General features: G+C 35.5%; 1 protein-coding gene across 3 annotated transcripts in view; it reads left to right on the top strand.

Moving 5' to 3' along the window:
- Nucleotides 1-1,847: 1,847 nt before the first annotated feature.
- Nucleotides 1,848-19,818, top strand: part of LOC108578521 (sodium channel protein para) — a 54,093-nt gene continuing 36,122 nt past the window's right edge. For all 3 annotated transcript variants that reach the window (XM_017941873.1, XM_017941875.1, XM_017941874.1), the window contains exons 1-4: nt 1,848-1,994; nt 12,925-13,080; nt 14,025-14,230; nt 16,857-16,985. In XM_017941873.1, the coding sequence (XP_017797362.1) occupies nt 1,848-1,994; nt 12,925-13,080; nt 14,025-14,230; nt 16,857-16,985 (638 nt within the window). The remainder of the gene's footprint in view (nt 1,995-12,924; nt 13,081-14,024; nt 14,231-16,856; nt 16,986-19,818) is intronic.

Genomic DNA, 19,818 nt, shown 5'->3' with positions numbered 1-19,818 from the left:
TTCATTTAAAGCGATCGTTAGGTGTCGTATGAGTTAACGAGAACTGATGGACGAGTCAAAGAGAATTAATTTTTCAGGAATCTTTTCCTGTTTTTTGTCAAATTTATATCCCCTTTAGGTGGTTAATCTTGATCATTTGCATGTCCAAAGGTACTAGAGAATGTAATTGAAATAATGCCGAAAAATTCTAATATTTTATTGTATTAAAAAATTACGAATTACTTTTGTATAGTTGAAATGAACTATTCTTTGGTTGAATACAGATCAACACATTTCATATTTCCTTTCGTCCATTCTAATTCTCGAATAACAAGAGGATTCATCAGATTCAACTAGTGTCTACTCTACTTCCTTCGTTCACTTCGTGAATTAAGCGTGGCCTTATCTTTGCATTGTTCATGGCTTTTCAATAACACAATGTTTAATAATTAAGTTGGAAATAATCCTACGCCGATGCTCCTCGTTTCGATGCAATAAAACTCGTGTTGGCGGTCCTCCAATTTTTCGAGTGCAGCAGAGAAATCGGGATGTCGCGACAAATCCCTGGATCGAAGAGAATTAAAGCTGTCTGTTGTATATTGATGCTTTAATCCATCTTGCATAATGTTCATGCCATAAAATCTATTATTACCAGATGATTTTTTATACTTCTTGAAATTAATTCAACTCAAAGAATTTCCAACGAAATTATTTTTGGGAATTTTAAGATATAATTCATGATTTTTAATTGAAAATAGTTTTTCAATCGAGTGAGAATTTACAATCTGAAGATTTTAATCGGGAATGGATACAAAGGTTTCCAGTTAGTATCTCATTGTTTTTCAATCGAACGAGAATTTATAATTTGCAGATTTTAACGAAGAATGGAGATTCAGGATGAACGTAGAAAGGTTTTAAGTACTTTGGGTTACTGTGAAGTATACGTAAGCACGCTTTCCCACAATCCTTCGTGTTTCGGATAACCTAACACGAAATTTCTCGATATCGCTAAGTGGTCCGAGACATAGACTCGAAGAAAAGGGCCTCGAAGTGTGTCATCCCATTATAGAAATAAGTTCAGCCTACAATTTCGTTGGACTCAAGTATAGCTTTAGCTTCACGGATATCCGTCCACTTTAGGCAGGAAATATCTAAAAACGTTTTCCACTATTGGTTTGTCCACTCATTTTTTAATTTCTTACTTATCGATTCGTAGTTGCGGCTACCCTGCTCAATTTTCAGTTCTTTAAGGATTATTACGAATGACAACAATTTTAAGCGTTTCTGTAATTAAATTTCAAAGTTTTTAAAGCTCATACATCAACGAATGTGAGCACTTTTCACAAAAATATATCGACTTCCCACTTTTTACACAGATAGAAATAAAAATCACGTAAGGCACAATTTTCAATTTTTAAGGCACATTTTCCGTATATCATGACATTACAAGCAAAGAATATTAATTTTAACTCTCAATAAAAAATGATCCTATAAATCATCTTTATTATTATATTTTTCTACATATTGCAATATTCAACATTGAACTATTGAAAACAAGAATATATTACACAACATCGAGTTACCATTGTTACACGTTTCGTGCCACAGTTTTCGAAAATGGAATTTTCATTAAACGAAAAAAGTTATTCTTCCACTTAATTCTCACGCAAAATATGTGCAAAGGAAAATTAGTGTGTCAAGAATTGAGCTTATATCGATATTTTTCTGCAATTGAATACTTGTAATTTTCTCGTGGCACGTTACGCGTTAAAAAAAAAAAAAAAAAAAGAAGTGTAACAATTACAAAAAATCAAGGAAGAACGATTCTCCTGTTCAGGAAGGTGGCTCAGCTGTGTGCAGCTTAGACAATGTCCGAAGTTTCTGACTCTGTATCAGAGGAAGAAAGAAGTTTGTTCCGTCCGTTCACGCGGGAGTCCCTGGCAGCGATCGAGGCTCGCATCGCCGAGGAACATGCCAAGCAGAAGGAGCTCGAGAAGAAGAGAGCGGAAAGCGAGGTAGGAACGCGGCCGTGTTTCCTTCAACTTAACTTATATGTATACATATAATAGAATCGCGAGCATCGATTCGAAAGGACCGTTGCCTGCGAGCCACTAGGATTCGTATTATTTCTGTTTAAAATTTTCACTTTCAATTACGAAACGATCTATGCCATTACTTAATTCTTTTTATTTTATCTCCACTTCGTTTTGTTTACGATTTAATCGACGAACGATTTCCACGTGTTTCCATTTAACGTTTTTCTTTGCGAGTGTTCCATTCGTCTGAAAGATGATTCATTAACTCTTCCACTTACAAGGAAATACCTCGAAGTGATAATGACTTTAATGGAATGTTGATATGTGTGAAACAATATTCGACGCGTATTTTTTTACAGGTCCATATTAAAGGAGTGGATTTACAAATTTCGTCAATCTACACCATCCCTCTACAGGGCTCGAAATATTGGACTAAATATGTTTACTACCTCCGACTTTGAGGGCGATTTTCACTCCATCAATATGGACGATTACCGATAAAAGAAATACGTGTCGAATATTCTTTCGAGATCTACCACATATCAAAATTTCATCCAAATCGATGATTATCACTTTCGGGTGTTACTTTGTTAAACTCTTTTTCAAATGTATGATTCACTCGAGTGATTTCATCGTTCAGTAGAAACATACATTCTAAAACTCCAGCTACCTTACATTTCGTGGAAATGTCGTGCCGCACACGACTTTGAGCCACAGTACCAGGAGGAGTTAATACGATTCAGAGAAGCAGAATATGAGCAACTCTGGTAGAAAGTAGATTTGTATGTTTGAACGCAATGTGGAACACGTTCAACGTCGATTATTCGCACACTCGATCTTTTAGCATCCATTCAAATCTCCCATGATACCACATGTCCCTTTAACGCGTTATCCGCGTACGTTATTATTGCCAAGAATAACAGCGGCCATTGACACTGTAACATGAACGAAAATCTCGACAGTCCGTCGTACTGTGAAAAACACGATTAAGAATGAACGCGTTCTGTTCGGTGATGTTCGCGTTTCCAGTTAGACGAGTTCCAAGAAGACACCCACGATCGTTCTAACGTGCCTATTAACATCGATACACAGGTTGTTCTACTTTGCAGATCTCTATAGTGAGACATCGGACGTATACAAGCGTCGCTGTTAAGTGCGTTACTAATGGTTCTTTTTCAAACCAGTAATCACTGTTGTGCTTAAGAACCGATTAATATTTCAAAGGGTCGAAAGTTTTACCTTCATTTTCGTCGTCGTCAGAGTTGTTTTCAATCGCTTGTGGAAATTTTGTTAAAAATGGTGAAAAATTAGTCGGTCTCTAAGTGTGATCTACTTAATCACGGTGTTGTCCGTGACGCTCGATGGACATTTTACCAAATAAATGTTGGATACACGTTTTTTATTTCTATTTTTTTCTCTCTCTCTCCTGGTCGTACTCCTTTTTGCGTAGCTGCAGTGCCGTTTTTTGCGAGATCTGTTTCTTCATGTTCACGATACCATATATATATATATACATATATTATACCTGCCTATCTGTTTTTATGTATATATATATACATATGATTATACGTCAAGCTGCGGTGTTTCTACCTACCCTCTTGTAAACAACCGATTGTCGCTACCCGTCGCGTTGATTGTTTGCTTGACTTACTGCTGAACGTAGTGAAAATACATGCCTCTATTCCCTCTATCGATGACTTTTGTCTACATCTGTCTCCCTCTGTCTATATATAAGTATATATGTATACATGCATACATATATACAACACGACTGTCGTCGAGTAATGTATTGTTTCTGTGTTACCAAAGATATGTTCGCGTACGAGCTCGATGTCTGCAGTGTCACTATCTGTGCCTGTTTCTATACGTACATAAATATCGCTGTGTCGTAGTTCTCTCTCTCCCTCTGTATTGCTCTTCGTTGTATTATAGACTCCCCGAATCCCCCTTTAATCGTACTCTCACTAGTAGCCCACGTGTGTGCATAGGTAGTACACATTAATTGTGCTCGGTGTTTCCCCGAGTTTGTTACGGGAGAATCTTTTCACAAACGTACCTCGATGATGTCGGTGTTAACTTTCCTTTTTTCTCTACAGTCATTTTATCCGTACAAGAAACTTTGATATTAGCATGTTAACTTTTCGATCTATTTAAGGAGTGTAATTGCATTTTTCTTTGATTTTAATTTTCTTTCTAAATTTTAAATATCAATACGTATTAAACAGATTTAAACTAGTGTAGATTTTTGTTGTTAATTTTGTTCTTATTGATCTATAGAAGTTGCATTAAAAAAAGAGTGTTAACGTAATTCAGGTATAAAAAGTTACAGGGAGATGTCTTTATTTCTAGTCGTGTCGGTTCTAACCACGTCTGACTATAGACGGACCGCTTTCCCGTGCATTGTTTCACGTTGACTCTCCGCCGCGCTCTAGTAGTATGGGTCAATAATATCTGCCTGTATCTTGCCTAACGTTTTACACGTATGATATCTTTGGAAAGATGTACAATTTTTCTCGATACTTTCCTCAGCAATCTTCAACTTTATCACTGTCTACCGTATTATCATGTAGTTTTCCGTTTTTGTTAATTTTTGCTTGAAAAAGGTTTGAGAAAAGTCTTTCGAACAAAATCAGTGAAACACCTATATTAATCTACATTAAGACTCAATGTTTATTAGCATCGTAGTAACTTTATCAAAATTAGAATATTAATATCGTAATAATTTTATAATTATAATGTTAAAGGAAAACATAATTTAATGCTCTTTTAAAGAAACAATTTGCCCATTCGTTTATAAATTTCACAAGATCTTAAAAAATTTGCTCTATTATTTCACGTTTGTCTAATTACATATCAGTCAATCACTCTGATTATAATTAACCCTGTAAACTTTCCCTGTGAATAAGATATTTCTCACATTTCCCGTTTGAGACCTAGTTACAAATTCGAATAGTCCCGGTTAATTAGCAGAATCTCTTTTCACTTCGAGATGGTATCAATTGGTACGCTTCGATCTCTATATCCTCCTTTCTCCTCTAGCTTGCCTGATCCCGCGATCCTCTCGCTTGAACATCTTCTGTAACGTATATACAATATATATCTGTACTACATATATATGTATATAGGTGCATATACATATATCTACCTTCCCTAAATATGTATGTAATTTCTGTTTCGTAACCCTCAGTATTTTCTCTATCCACCTATCTGTCTGTTTTCTATCTTTCTCTATCCTCCATTCTCCTCCAAGACACTATTTCTCGATCTCTTCTAGCTTTTCATATCGATCCCAAGTCCTTGTCTCACTACACATCACCTGTATAGTTAACTATTGTTCCCACTGTTAGTGAAAATCTGTTTAATTCTGTGTGCTCCCCTCCCTATCTAACCCCATTGTTCATTCTATCTCTCCACACCTGTATTCTGTGTTTTTTCTCTGTGTGTAACGACTGTTTCTCCGTTTCTCCAATTTCAGGGAGGTTTTGGACGGAAGAAAAAGAAAAAAGAAGTAAGACGTTACGTCACGCTAAGTAATAACCACACACACATACATACACTCGCTCACTCACACACTCGTACACACACATGCACCAATACACTTTCTTTCTCTTATCTCTGCCTCTGTCATCCAAACTTTCAAACCTTCTGATTATGATTACGATTATTTTTATACGTACACATGGACACACACGTGCATTAGAATACACGTATACCAAAAAGAGACACTGTCAATGCGATGTCCATTTCTGCATTCATGCAAATCGATCGATCGATCGGTCGCACACACGTTTCCGTCACTCACTTGCTCGGTGATGCGCAACGTCCACCAAACGAGACACCTAATTTTCACGAGCGCCACGGTGTACATCGATCCCCGTTTCTCGTCTCGTTTCTGCGTGTCAATACTTCACGTGATTATTAATTACGGCAAGACGACGTGTCGTTCACTGACGAGTTTAATCATTGCGAAACAGTCCCGTGCTGTCTTTTATTTTGTGTGCGTGATTTTTCTCCCTCTCGTTGTTTTCAGTTGTTCCTGTTCTTGTATCGACTCGATTTTCTGTTCGAGGAGAATTGTAGCCTTTTCTGGAAATATTGTCGACTTTGTTTGTTTTTTTGTTTGTGCTGGTACGTGTCCGACATTGTGATACGGTGAATGTAATTGTGGCGTACAATTAAGTAGCTAGATAAAACAAAATTGATTGTAACTTTTGAATCTGATCTTGAATATTAATTCCAGTTGTGCAACTCCGAAGCAGGAGATTTCAATTTTTCTTCTGTTTAAATAGTATAATTTGTGTCAATTTTAATCTTTGTATATCTTTGAATAATTGTCATATAATCTTAACTTCTTCTAACTTCACTTCTGTGAAAATTCTGTTATTGAAATTCGTTCAACTTCAGGTGTCTAAGCTACTCAACAATTCATTTAATAATTGTAATCTATTGTTATCAGAAATAAACAGTATTGCCTTCACCGCAACATCCGTACACGTGCACGCCTCTTTCTAGCCGAAACTGTACCCACTTGTGAACCTGTGACCGCTTATTGCGTTGTTGTACGCGTAAAAACCGTTGTTGTTCTTGTTCCTGTTATTCTAACCATGCTACGAAATTCCATCGATCGATCGGAAGTAAATCTGTATCGAGGATACATCGTGGTCACATAAACACACATGTACATATATTCACACTTTACATCTACGAACGTAAGTTGTATCACGCTATACATGCAATCAAGAAACAACGCGCTTGTTGTATTCTGCTATAATTATACATGCTGTTTCGCGAGTTGATCTTGCAACGTCGTGCAACAAAAGCGAAACGAGCCTTGCCTGTGTGCTTCGATTCTGCGACAACTTTCTCGAAATTACTCGAATTTGCGTGATATATTAGAATTGAGAAAATGATCGAAATGATTGATTATAAAAGAGACACGTATGTATACACGAAACAGAAAAGAAATGACAGTTTCGTTTACTGGGTCAGGTAAATATGCGAATTTCGACGATATTTCAGCAAAACACCGATCGGTTGGGATCGAATCGATCGATCCATCGTTGGATCCAGAGTGGATTCGTTCGCGTCCGTTCGGTGGCACGACTACACACGCACTACGAACAGGCTTTTTTTTTTGCTAAGAACTACGCATAATTATGCACGGTACTTGACAGAACAAGTTGGACTGAAGTTGTGGTGTATTAAGTGCTTGCGATAAAATTACTTATACGAAATAAAAAGATAGGTCAACGAAGTTTCGACGGTGAATGACGCAAAAAAAAATTGAGAAATTTCGCTTCGATACTGATAAACGTCTAAATTTCATGATAATAATATTGCCATTATGGCTAAAAGATTGGTATAATCAAATTTTAACCAACATACTTCAGATATTAATACTTCCTAAGTTGGAATATTTCAATTGATTTTCAAAAGAGGTTTATGGTTTAAGAATTTCTGTTCCTTCGTTATAATCGGAACTTTTGTATCTTCTTCATATAAATTTTTGACACAAGAATTTTTTTTCCACTTCCCGTTAGAGGTAGTTCGCGTTTCGAAAATTAAAATTCTATATTTTTACACAGTATAACAAAGAAAGTAAATGCTGTGTCATAAAAAATTTTGTAATATTTCCCATTTAACACTTTCAAGTGATCAATATTCCAAGGTAATTAAAGTGCTTCAACTTTTACAAACTTTATTGGTATACTTAATGTTGCATAAATCACAGATGGCCCCTATTAAAGAAAAAAGGAGAAGAGAAAAGATAAACGTTTTTCAAGGAAAATGGTGTAAGGAAAGTGAGATAAAAGAGAAAGACGGCGAAGATGTAATGAATTCGGGATAATCGATAACCTCCCACCGATTGAATATTCCAGCGCGACTTTTTGGCCTGTTCTCAAGATCTCTCCGAGAATCTTATTTCCGAGAAATCGCTCCATCTTATCGAGAAATTATTTCCTCGTGAACGATTCCAACGTAAATACCCTTGTCGTAACATTATCCAACATGAAAAGTAAATAAAGGATCTATGGTTACGATAATTCGAGCAAATTTACAAAATCTATAACATTCGGTAAATGAGGACAATATATCGATTAAATGCTACTAAATTAAATATAAAATTCAGTTCGTTGTTTAATAACAAAAAACTGCATTCTATCTTATTAAAAATGATCAATTGTAAGAAAACTCGATGATTACAAATTTCACTGTTTAAAACAAGTAAATTGAAGAAAATTCAAAAGGTACCAAATTCAACTTCCGTATCCCATGATAAAAAAAAAAAAACCACAATGTAACCATTACAAATGTATAAATTTAATACAATTCTAAATAAAAATACCGCGCATATTCTTACATATTTGTTCATGAAAAACTTCAATACACTATTGCAAGCAGAATTAAATTAAAAGAAATTCAGCAGTTCAAAATTTAACCTGCAACATTCACCGATACAATAATAGGAGGGTAAAAAAAGAATACTTCAGTATACCGTCAATGTCGGGGGAATTGCACAAACGGAATATCCGCGGCGTGGAAAACCGAGGGTTACAAGGAATGAACGGGAACGAAAAGCTCCGACTTGTTTTTCGTCAAGTGCTGTGCACGTCTGGTTTAGAGCTCGCAGCCGCCTGGAAACGCTTCTATAGATCGTATGCCATATCCGCAATGCTTGGAGCTGAGATTCTTTGTACATACCTTTTTTATTCATTAAATTGCGCGCCCGGTAGCAGCAGCAGTAGCAGTAGCAGCATAAGCGTGCAAGCTATGTGAATCGCACATGATCGCAGTGTCGTAAGCCTTTTTCTCTCTCTCTCTCTCTCTCCTGGGATCGTATTGATTTATCGTCGGTACGTCGCAATACAGTCTTGAGAGAAACGATGCTTTTTCGTATCGAAGAACATCGATCGCGTGAAATTCCATTCGCGAGCTTGCATTCGCGATTTCTCTACGCGAAACTGGATCTCGAGTCTCGATCGAATTATTAGGTTGATAATTGAATTGTTATGTTGGTGCATATGAAACGTCTATACACTTTTCTCAACGATTAATTTCATTATTTTGAAATTTATAAAAATCGTCAGTCTTTGAATTTAAAAAAGTCTTGGAATGGTTCAATTGTTTCAAAAATTGCCATACATTGCTTAATTTCTGTTAGAACGTTATCATATCTTCTCCTCTTGGCTCGTTTTCCAATGAAAAGTCGCTGGTCTTGAATTTTGCAAACGAACGTTCAAGTGTCCTAACATTTACATAACCTTCTCCAAACGCTAAATTTATATTTCCAGCAACTTCTGCTGCAGTTTTTGCAAGTTTAATCTCGTACAAAAAAATTACGCGAATATCTTGATTATTCATTACGTTAGATTATGTTATGAATTGTTTTACTATCCAGTACACGTGTACTACGGTAAATTGCTTCTTCTTGACTATTGTGTATAAAAATTGACGATCGAAACGAAATTTAACACACGACACCAACCAGCTATACAAAAAACGACATTTCATGCGCATCAACCTAATATTTGTTTATTTTCGAGAGATAAATGGACGTCCAAGGATTATTCTTTGTTGAAGTGAAAATTCGAAGAATCGTTGTTTGAGAGAAAGTTTCGAGGAGATTTTCTTTTTTTTTTTTTTTTCGTGAGAGAATAATAGCGAAAGATTGCTCGAGAAGTTGACGATTTGCGGAATTTCGAGGGAAGGAGAATGTTTCCGCGACAGAGATAGTACGTCTTTAGAACGGAGAATTCTAAGCTTCATGGGGGATCAATCATTAATGGGTCTTCTCTAGGCTGTGCGCCACGTTTCTATTCAACTTCTCGAGTAATGAAAAAAAGAGAAAAGAAAAAAAGGGGGGAAAGAAAAGAAGATCGATGGAGGAACGTGTCTTGCTGCACCGTATGTTCTGCTCTGGCCGTGAAGTTCAGCCTGAATATTCATCGACAGACACTTCTCGCTTGTGTAAATTAGATTTAGGTAGATCTTTATATATACGTATAACGACCTTAGTATATAGCCCATTATTAGGAGTAGGTTCATGTATGTGCATCTAAAATAGTGTCAGAGGACAGTTATTATTTATTAGAATCTTAAGAAAACGCTTCTAGATAGTCCAGATAGATTAGGTCACAGATTGCAACGATCGATTATTTCCAAGTAAAAATGATCCACGAAATTTTCGATCGAAATTAACAGGCTATCAAAATCAATTTCACATCGATTGATACGTTCGAAGTGGAAAAACTATCAATATTAAAAAAGGAAAAGGAGAAAACATATCGAAAAGAAGGAAAGCTTTTTTTCACGATGGACAGATTTCTTTCGAACATTGTCATTTTCGATTCGATCAACGATTATATAGCCGAGCGTATCATGCGAGGGTAGTTAATATAAAACTAGAGAGTACACCTAATGCAGGTGGGCATACCACGAATTTCTAATAATCGCTCGGCAGAAAATTCGGTGAGAGGGAGCGGAAAGCGAGCAGATCACGTGGACCTAACCCAGGTTCGTATGTTCACGACCCGCTTTTAGCACCAATTTCGTACTGTACACACGTATATATGTACATATATCTATATACAACGTGCATATAGCGCCTCCTATACGACTAGTCGCCATAGCTGCTTTTCAGACTAGACGCGGAATAGATGTTCCCGATGCTTGCAAAGTAGGAAAAAAAAAAAAAGAACGAGAGAAATGTGGGGCAACGTCGTACTATCGGTAAAGTACACGTACGTGCAAAGTGGATACGTTACCATCCCCGTAATATTCGTCGCGAGAACTCTGAATACTTCATGCGAGCCTCGTATGCAATAATCAAACTTTCTAGTGGACACCGTGATAATTATTTTAAATTTACTGTCGAAACTGATGTTTCACATTTTGGAATGTTGCGGTCTCTATAATAGTTATTTCAAATTTAAACTTTGAACCTTGGAAGTTGGAAGGAAATATGTATATTTAAAGCATGAAATCTCTGGTCAGATGGCAAAATGTGGCATGTCCGATTTTCGTGAAAATAGAGATATGTGCTTTTCCATGTGTGTCTAGATGAAATCTAGAAGCTGGCAAAATATCACATCTCTGTGCTATGTGGTTTATAAATAGAGCGAGGTAGCTAATTTATGATATGTCAAATTCTTGATTACTAAACTTTAAAATTGCTCCATTGACCACAGAAATAATAATTAGAATTGCGGTCTCCGTGATAATTATTTCAAATTTAAAGTTTGAACTTTGGAATTTGAAACGGAAAACATGTAGATTCGAAGTAGAAAATAATCGTTGAGAATTGACATAGTTAATTTGACCGCGAACTATTGGAGATGTCGCGACGAGTATATTGCAGCGATGATGACGGTTCCCGCGCGAACGGGAAAATGGCGGATGCGTCGGTCCATAGAGACGGCTGCCGCGAAGCACGGGAAGCTGTCTTGCGATGCACACTATGCGGCGAAATAATTAGGAACGCATAGAGCTAATCTAGAAGCGGGTTATGAATAACACCGGTGCACACATAGCGGACAAGTAATACTAAATGAATATTTCCAAGTTTCACCGGTATATACAGGGTGTCCACTTTAACGGTGTGCACGATTTTTCACCTGTTCAGAAAAATGTAATAAAAAGTGTTATTGATAAAAATTTACCTGTGTTGAGTGGATATCACAGAATGGTAAACACATTTTCAAGATACTTTTTTTTTATATCGAAGACAAAGTTATCTTGAGCTTTTTAAATGAAAATTTATAATTTTTATAGTGAAGTTATACAACATATAACTAGATTAATACTTTAATTCTTTTCTTAAACTGACTCATAACGAAGTTATACTTTCCTCAAATATCTTACGTACACTGCCGTTCATAAGTATTAGGACACTCGTTGTGTTCCTACAGAAACTATTATATAATTTAAATTACACCTTTTGGTTAGTATCATATAGTTAATAATATCAGTAAAAATATTTATACTCGTTACACTACGAGATTCCAGACTGAATATCTTAGTTTAGGATCTTAATAATTGTATAATGACTATTTAGGTCTCAGGACTTATGAACGGCAGTGTACAAGAGTAGATGGCCATGCTATTGTTTTTGTTACTCAAAAATGTATGAGTTCATTGTCTACAGAAGGGTAAAGACAAATTCAACCAGTAGAAAATGCGACACTTTTATTCACACAATACTAGATTTATAGTAGTGGTAGCAGTATTACTTAAGTAAGTACTTACTTGTACATCGGAGTCCCGATAGAAGTAGGTACTTCCACTTGTTGTAAATTTAATATTGTGAGAATAAAAGTATCACATTTTACGTACTGGTTGAATTCGTCTTAATGTCCCCTGCAATACAATGTAAAAGCAAACTACATATACGGTTCCATTTAAAAAAAACTCAAGGTGAACATGGCTTCGCTGTGAAAAAAAAATGATTTTCAAAGTTCTTGATATCGTTCTATGTTGTCCATTCAACACAGACGAATCTTTGTTTTAAAATAATTTGTTTTATTACATTGTCACAAACAGCTGAAAAAATCGTGCAGGCCATTAAAGTGAACACCCTGTACATACGCGGTCTCTTATTGGACACGCTTGATTCGTACACTCTCGTACATTGTATACACGTATATTTTGGAAATATTTGTTTCACCTATATCACTATCGATAAATCTCGTCGATTGTTTTCTTCACTTTTTTTTTTGCCTTTGAACTTCGCGTGGCAATGATACGTAGCGTGTATATGAATTTTTTTTTCTACATGTACATAATTTCTAGCACGTCTATTAAAAGGATAAATAAGTGAAAATACTACGGTAATGATGACTCGATGCAAGACGTTAAGTAAGATGGATTTTCGTGAAGGGAACGGAGATGTTTAGAAATATTTCGTTCGCAGGTTCGGTATGACGACGAGGACGAGGACGAGGGTCCTCAGCCGGATCCGATGCTCGAGCAAGGAGCACCGATCCCGGTCCGACTGCACAACGAATTTCCACCCGAGTTGGCCTCCACACCTCTCGAGGATATCGATAACTTCTATCATAACCAAAGGGTATCGGTATTTTATTAAGCAAGTGAAGAAATTAAGCTGATAATCCCCAAATTACTGCATGTTCGATTAATGATTTAGATTACACTGTATATGTTCAAATTTATTTCACCTACATTCTCCAGCCGTGATTTACCAAGCTACACCGATCGTTTTTATACGTTAACAAAAAATAATCGATAAAGTTCAATACACTTTGTCGTATACTAGAATTGTGAACTCGGTTTTCTTCGTTTCTTCTCGAAGAATATTTTTCTTGGCAAGTGTTTCCTAATTAATCTCTCTTTATGCAATAAATCTAGAATTTCAATATTTAAAGTCATGCAATATTTACGTACATGAGTTTGTTTATTATAGTCGTATCTAAGATAGAAGTTATTACATAGTGATTTTATAACGAAGAACATTTGTCACAGAGTTTAATATACTATTTAAAATAATTTAAAGATTGTTTGGTCCACTTGTGGATTGAAGCATCCCCTTTTACTTAAGAAATTCGAATCTCCTATCGTAAGATTTGTATATTTTAACCCTTTCGTGACTAGTAGGACGCATGTGTCCTACTTTAGTACTCGAACGAAAATTGATCGCAATTTAGTATCCATTACGGTAGATTAATGATTGATAGATAAGTAAAAAAATAAAAAAAAGAATAATTCGGTCAGGAAAGGGTTAAGAAAAATTTTTACAATTCGTTTATTAGAATCTTGGAACTTAATTGAATATTATGTAAGCTTCGCTCTTATTTACCATAGAACTAATGTATCTTTAGACTTCTAATGAAGATGAACAGAGGATATATAATGAAAAGAGGACGTTACTTATATCGAAAATTATAGTTCCAATTTACAGATAATTTCTTGTTAATTCCCATAAAGGTATATTTTTTATCTATTTGGCACTATTTTAATGTATAATACTGTTTTTTTTTTTTGTTCTTTTACTAGACCTTCGTCGTCATCAGCAAGGGAAAGGACATATTCAGGTTCTCAGCGACAGATGCGCTGTGGATCCTCGACCCGTTCAACCCAATACGACGCGTGGCCATTTACATATTGGTTCACCCACTGTTCTCCCTCTTCATTATCACTACAATATTGGTTAACTGCATACTCATGATCATGCCCACTACGCCCACCATCGAGTCTACGGAGTGAGTATCGTTCGTCCTCCTCGTCCTCGATTTAGTGAAATTGAAGATGAGACTAACTGGGTTTAGTCTTTGCCTACGTCCTCCGTTTCCTGTTCTCTCTCTTTTTTCCATTTTTTTTTTCGGCGCGTATTAATCACCAATAGTGCGAGTATCGATCTCTTGGAAAATGAAAATTTCCTTTTTTCTGAAGAATAAAGTTTCTCTACAACGGGAAGATTCAAATTGGCTTGCTTGTACATATTAAAATTAACTACTTTATAAATGTGGATATTGCCTTCTTTGTGGAAATTACAATTGACGTCTGTGCAAAGATTGCTATTAATTTCTTAGCAAAGATTGAAGTTGCTTCCTTTGCAAAAACTAAAATTCACTTTGTGTAGATTAATATTGCCTTCTTTGTGAAAATCAAAATTGGTGTCTTCGTGAAAATTAATATTAGTTTCTTGGTAAAGTTTGAAACTGCCTCCTTTGTGAAAACTAAAATTCACTTTGTGTAGATTAAAATTGCCTTCTTTGTGAAAATCAAAATTGGCGTCTTTGCAAAAATTAATATTAGTTTCTTGGTAAAGTTTGAAATTGCCTCCTTTAGAGAAATTAAAATTCACTTTACAAGAGTTAAAATTATCTTCTTCGTGTAGAACAAAATTGGCCCCTTCGCAAAAATTAACATTGCCTTTTAAGCAAAAGCTACAAATTACTTCTCTAATTGAGACACGACTCTTGCTTCTATTATCTACTTAACAAAGATGGATACTCGTACGGTGGTTTAAAGGTTCCAAAAGAAATCTTCGATACTGTATGGTTCTTGAATGGATGGAAGCAAATCAGTGAAAACGAACAGGTGTTTTGTTCTCTGACCAAACGATTTATACCACGATACCGTGATATGAAACTGGCAAGATCTTCCAAGATCGAAACTACTTCAAATAAACAAAGAGAAAAGCTCGAGGAAATAATTAAATGGCGCAGTCCAAGTGTCGAAAATTAGAATCTACTTTTTACGTCAACTTTTTTTTAAACTTTCTCAGTCAATTATATATTTACGCTTGCTCTGCAGTGACTGTGAATCAACGTAGCTTAGCGTGCTTACGAGCCTAAGCCGGAGATGAATCAGGTCGATTTGTTCCCTCTTTTTTTCCAACTTCTTTCTTCTTCTTTTTTTTTTTTGTCAATTTTTTTAATCTCTCCTTTTAACTCGATCGATGTTCGTTGTACTCTTTTTCTTGTTAGATAGGAGAATCATCGAAAGCTTACGGCGAGTACACGTTGTTCTAAAATATAGATACTTTCAAGCAATGTTCTACGTGTTATAGCTCTAAATATATGAGTAGAGACTGTGATAAATTGTATAACCGTTGGTAAGTTTTGTTCTAGTCTCTCTAGAGGTAGCGTAGAGACGTGAGCGATCTGTGCGAATAATAATGAAAGGAACGATGAAAAGAAGAAACAATAGAAATCGTTTTTTCCCTTTTGTTCAATGAAAAACATCTGTCTCGTTCATTGAACGTACATTCAAAGAAAGAAATTGTTCGCTCGGGTCGTGCTCGACGATAGCTGACTTGTTTACGGCGATCTGTAATTAATTAGACACCGATAGCGATCGGACACTATCGCCTAGTTTAGCAAAAGCGACGCTACTCACTGGCAAGGATCAAGAGATAAGCATGAAATATTTCAGTACACAGTGAAATTTATTTTCTCCTACGAGAGTACAATTCTGCAATAGTCCGGTAAGATTGTCGTTTTTATTGGTGATGATGGGATCAAGTATGTTGTGAATAGTATTTGAACATAACGTTAGTGTGAATGTATTTATAGATAATTGTGGATAGTTCGAAGAGTAATGATAAATTGTATATTTTTTTTTAAATTTAGTCTCTTTTTATATTTATCCTTTTATTGTATTTATTTATTTTTTTTTTTACGTTTCAATAGTGAGTGCTTTGCCAGACGTTCTTTCGACGAAAAATATTACAAACTGTACACTATCATTGTACCATAGATTAAATTACTTTAATTCAGTAGTTAAATGACATTATAAAAGAATTCTTAAATCTTTTTCTACAGCCTTTAATGCAAGCTTTGAGTAGCCATTACGAATCCTGAAAGGTAATTATGGCTATCTGCGGTAAAATTAAACTCTTTTTATGCGAATGAAAATTGTTCATTAATCAACCAATTCGTTTTTGTTTTCTATTTAATTTTCAAAATAAGATTCTTTTCAATCTGTGAATCAATATTAACCAATCTTGTTAATTTCAATTTCATATTCTGTACCTATTCTATACATATTCTGTAATATTAATCATTCACTATTAATTTACCATTAGACATTTAAACGAAAAGAAAAAGAACTTGAAATTTAATTTTAAATTTAAATTCCAAGTGAATGCTTTATTTCTGAATACACTCGATCCCATAATTATTTCTGGAAGAAAAATTGGACAAAAGAGAGGTAAATAAATGGAAATCGACGTATCCTTTTTGTCACGTGAGTGGGATCGCTAATGCGACTCGTCAGTGTGATGTGTTGAGACGCGCTAGGCCAAGTAGAGAGACTCGTGTGTGCGCGCGCGCGCCAAAGGAAATCGCATATAAAGCTGAGTGGTGTGTTTGTTGTTTTCAGAGTGATATTTACGGGCATCTACACATTTGAGTCCGCCGTTAAGGTGATGGCGAGGGGTTTCATTCTGCAGCCTTTTACCTATCTTAGAGATGCATGGAATTGGCTCGACTTCGTAGTTATAGCTTTAGCGTGAGTAGTTAAAAACTTATTCTTTAACTAAAAGAAAGAAACTGAAAAAGAAAAGAACGAAAGAAACGAAAAGAAAAGAGAAAGAAAAACGAACAAACGAAACCGAGAGAACTGAACAGAAAAGAAAAAAAAAAAAAAAAAAAAAAAAAAAAAAAAAAAAAACAAAGAAAACGAAGGAAACGAGAAACGACCACAAAAGAACGGTAGAGTACAGCGTGTGACGAAAGAGAATAAACGTAGAATTGTTCTTTTTGCAAGTAGCCGAAGAGAAAAAAGAAGATACTTTTTTTTTCTCTTAACCGTAGTTGAATTCATCTTTTTTTCTCCTTACAGTTTAAATATATCTACTCTCTTTTAATGAAAAAAAAAAAGATACGAATATAGGATAATCCTGCTTCGGCTTAACGAAACCATAATCTCGCGTTGATACGAGGATAAAAAATTGAGCATAGATTGTCCGCGTGTAATGTTATTGACACGTAGCTCGATGCTCGAAGAAGAGAAAATCGTTAAATCGATATGTCGTGCGGTGGTAAGATCTGCTGGGTCTCGTGAAAGCGTGAGTTCTTTCCTCCGTCAAATCTGTCGGTCGATATACATATACTTGTGAAGAGTTCGCGGTAGAAAATGTCCAACCTAACTTTCCTTATCGAAGAAAATACTACCTTTAGTCAACCATTACTTTGTTTATTCCACAACTGAACAGATTTAACGATCTAATTGAATGGAATTAAAAAAAAAAAAATCGCTTCAAATTCACGCTCTTTTTCCGGAAAATCATTCACGAATCTACCTAAATTTATTCACTCGATGTCTCCCGCTGATCTCTAGAAGAATCGGCGAGAGACATCGAAACTTCTTGAAATTGCTAATACATTCGTTCAGCCTATATCGACAATTCTAATCAAAAAAAAATATACCAAACAGGCTTCGGTCCGATCAGCCTGAGAGACACTTTGTTTTTTTTCCTGTGTTTCTTAGTTCCACGGGTAGATTCGTATCACGATGATGATGATCTTAGACGTAACCGCGTCGACAGGACCGATTTTGAAAGAATCACGTCGACCCCCGTACGACCAGAGTTGGCGCAGAGAAGCGTCTATCCACGAGAACGCTAATTAGTATACAAGATTAGAATGTGTTCAGGTTATGGAACGTAGATCTAATTATATATATATATGTTTGTGTATATATATATATACAGGGTGACCCATTTTAATCTATACATGCTAATATTTCGGAAATCACGTTGAATTGGAGAACCTGCTTTTGGGGGGTTAACTGAGACAGAAGAGGACACTAGTGCGTGCAGGTATAAGTTCGCTAAGTTAAGGTTACTACAAGTTCAGTTGGATTTTTATAATGGCACGCAGTATATCTTTTTCAACAAAATGATAAAGCGTAACGAGACGAATTCAGTAACCTCATATGTTGCATGATTTTATTGGGAAATACAACGACGAAACGTAAATGAAGATTTCATTTGAGGAAGTAACGTAAGGTATCTTGCCCTCGAGTAGTGGCCATCAAACGTCGAAAAATAGCCACTCGATGAAGTTAGTGTCTCTGCAAGTGCTCGAATACATTGTCGTGATCGTCAAGACATGTTTGAATACGCCTGTTGATGTCATCTCACACGGCCATAAGCATTCCTAAAGTGACCTCAAATGGAATGTTCATTTACGTTTCATCGTTGTATTTTCCAATAAAATCATGCAACATATGAGGTCACTGAATTCGTCTCGTTACGCTTTATCGTTTTGTTGAAAAAAAATATGCTACGTATCATTTAAAAAATTCCACCTGACCTTCAAGTGATCTCAACGCTCGCACTTAGCGAACTCAGACCTGTGCCTAAGTACTTACTAGTGTCCCCCACCGTCTCATTTAATCCCCCAAATGCAGGTTTTCCAATTCAACGTATTTTCCGAAATATTAGCATTTATAGATTAAAATAGGTCACCCTGTATAGGAAAAGCGTTTAACAAGTGCTAAGGTGTAGAAGAGTAAAGGGAAACATTTGGCACCCAAACGATTTTTGGCAGCCAGTTTCGGAAATTAAAATTCCAAGCTTGCTACTAACTTTGAAAACAGAGGAAGTTCTCATTGATTTTTAATTTGTATTACATATTCCAAACTAAGCGTGACTCACTTGTTACCACCTCCACTTCAAACACGCAGCCAATAGAAACATAATTGTAATTTTTCCATATTCTTTATTATTATTATTGATACCATTATTATTATTGTCATTATAATATCATGTCTAGTTACATCATACGATACAGTATTCATTTATTTGTTTTGTTCCTTTGTTATCATCGTAATTGTTGATTAGCCTAGCGTATTATTATTATACGTCGATTCGAACGAATTCACTTATATTAATTGTCGTAGATTTAGTACATTATTTATATATAAATATAATATACATATTATATATCTGTGTATGTGTATGTACATTAATTTTGATATTTACGTATACATACACAACTATATATGTATAAGTATATTACGTAACTGTTGATAGATGGTCAAATTACGTGTACCTTTATCACAGCATAAAGAGTATCCGTTTACGACTCGGCATCACGAGAACTTTTTCCACAAATCTCATTCCATTCACCTTTTGTCTAATCAATTAGAAACTTATTAATCTAATCTCAATTACGAGTACCTGACAAAAGAATACAAAAAGTCTGAGGTTCGATCGTACACATAATAACATAAATTAGTTTCCCGTGATACCGTGGCATTTCGAGTGACATCGAGAGTGCATGCAGTAATAGCTACCTTAAAATATATATATACATATTATTACATATTATTACAT

The sequence above is a fragment of the Habropoda laboriosa genome, unplaced genomic scaffold (assembly GCF_001263275.1).
Source record: "Habropoda laboriosa isolate 0110345459 unplaced genomic scaffold, ASM126327v1 scaffold38, whole genome shotgun sequence".
Taxonomy (NCBI): Eukaryota; Metazoa; Arthropoda; class Insecta; order Hymenoptera; family Apidae; genus Habropoda; species Habropoda laboriosa.
This window is presented reverse-complemented; position numbering and strand designations above follow the sequence as displayed.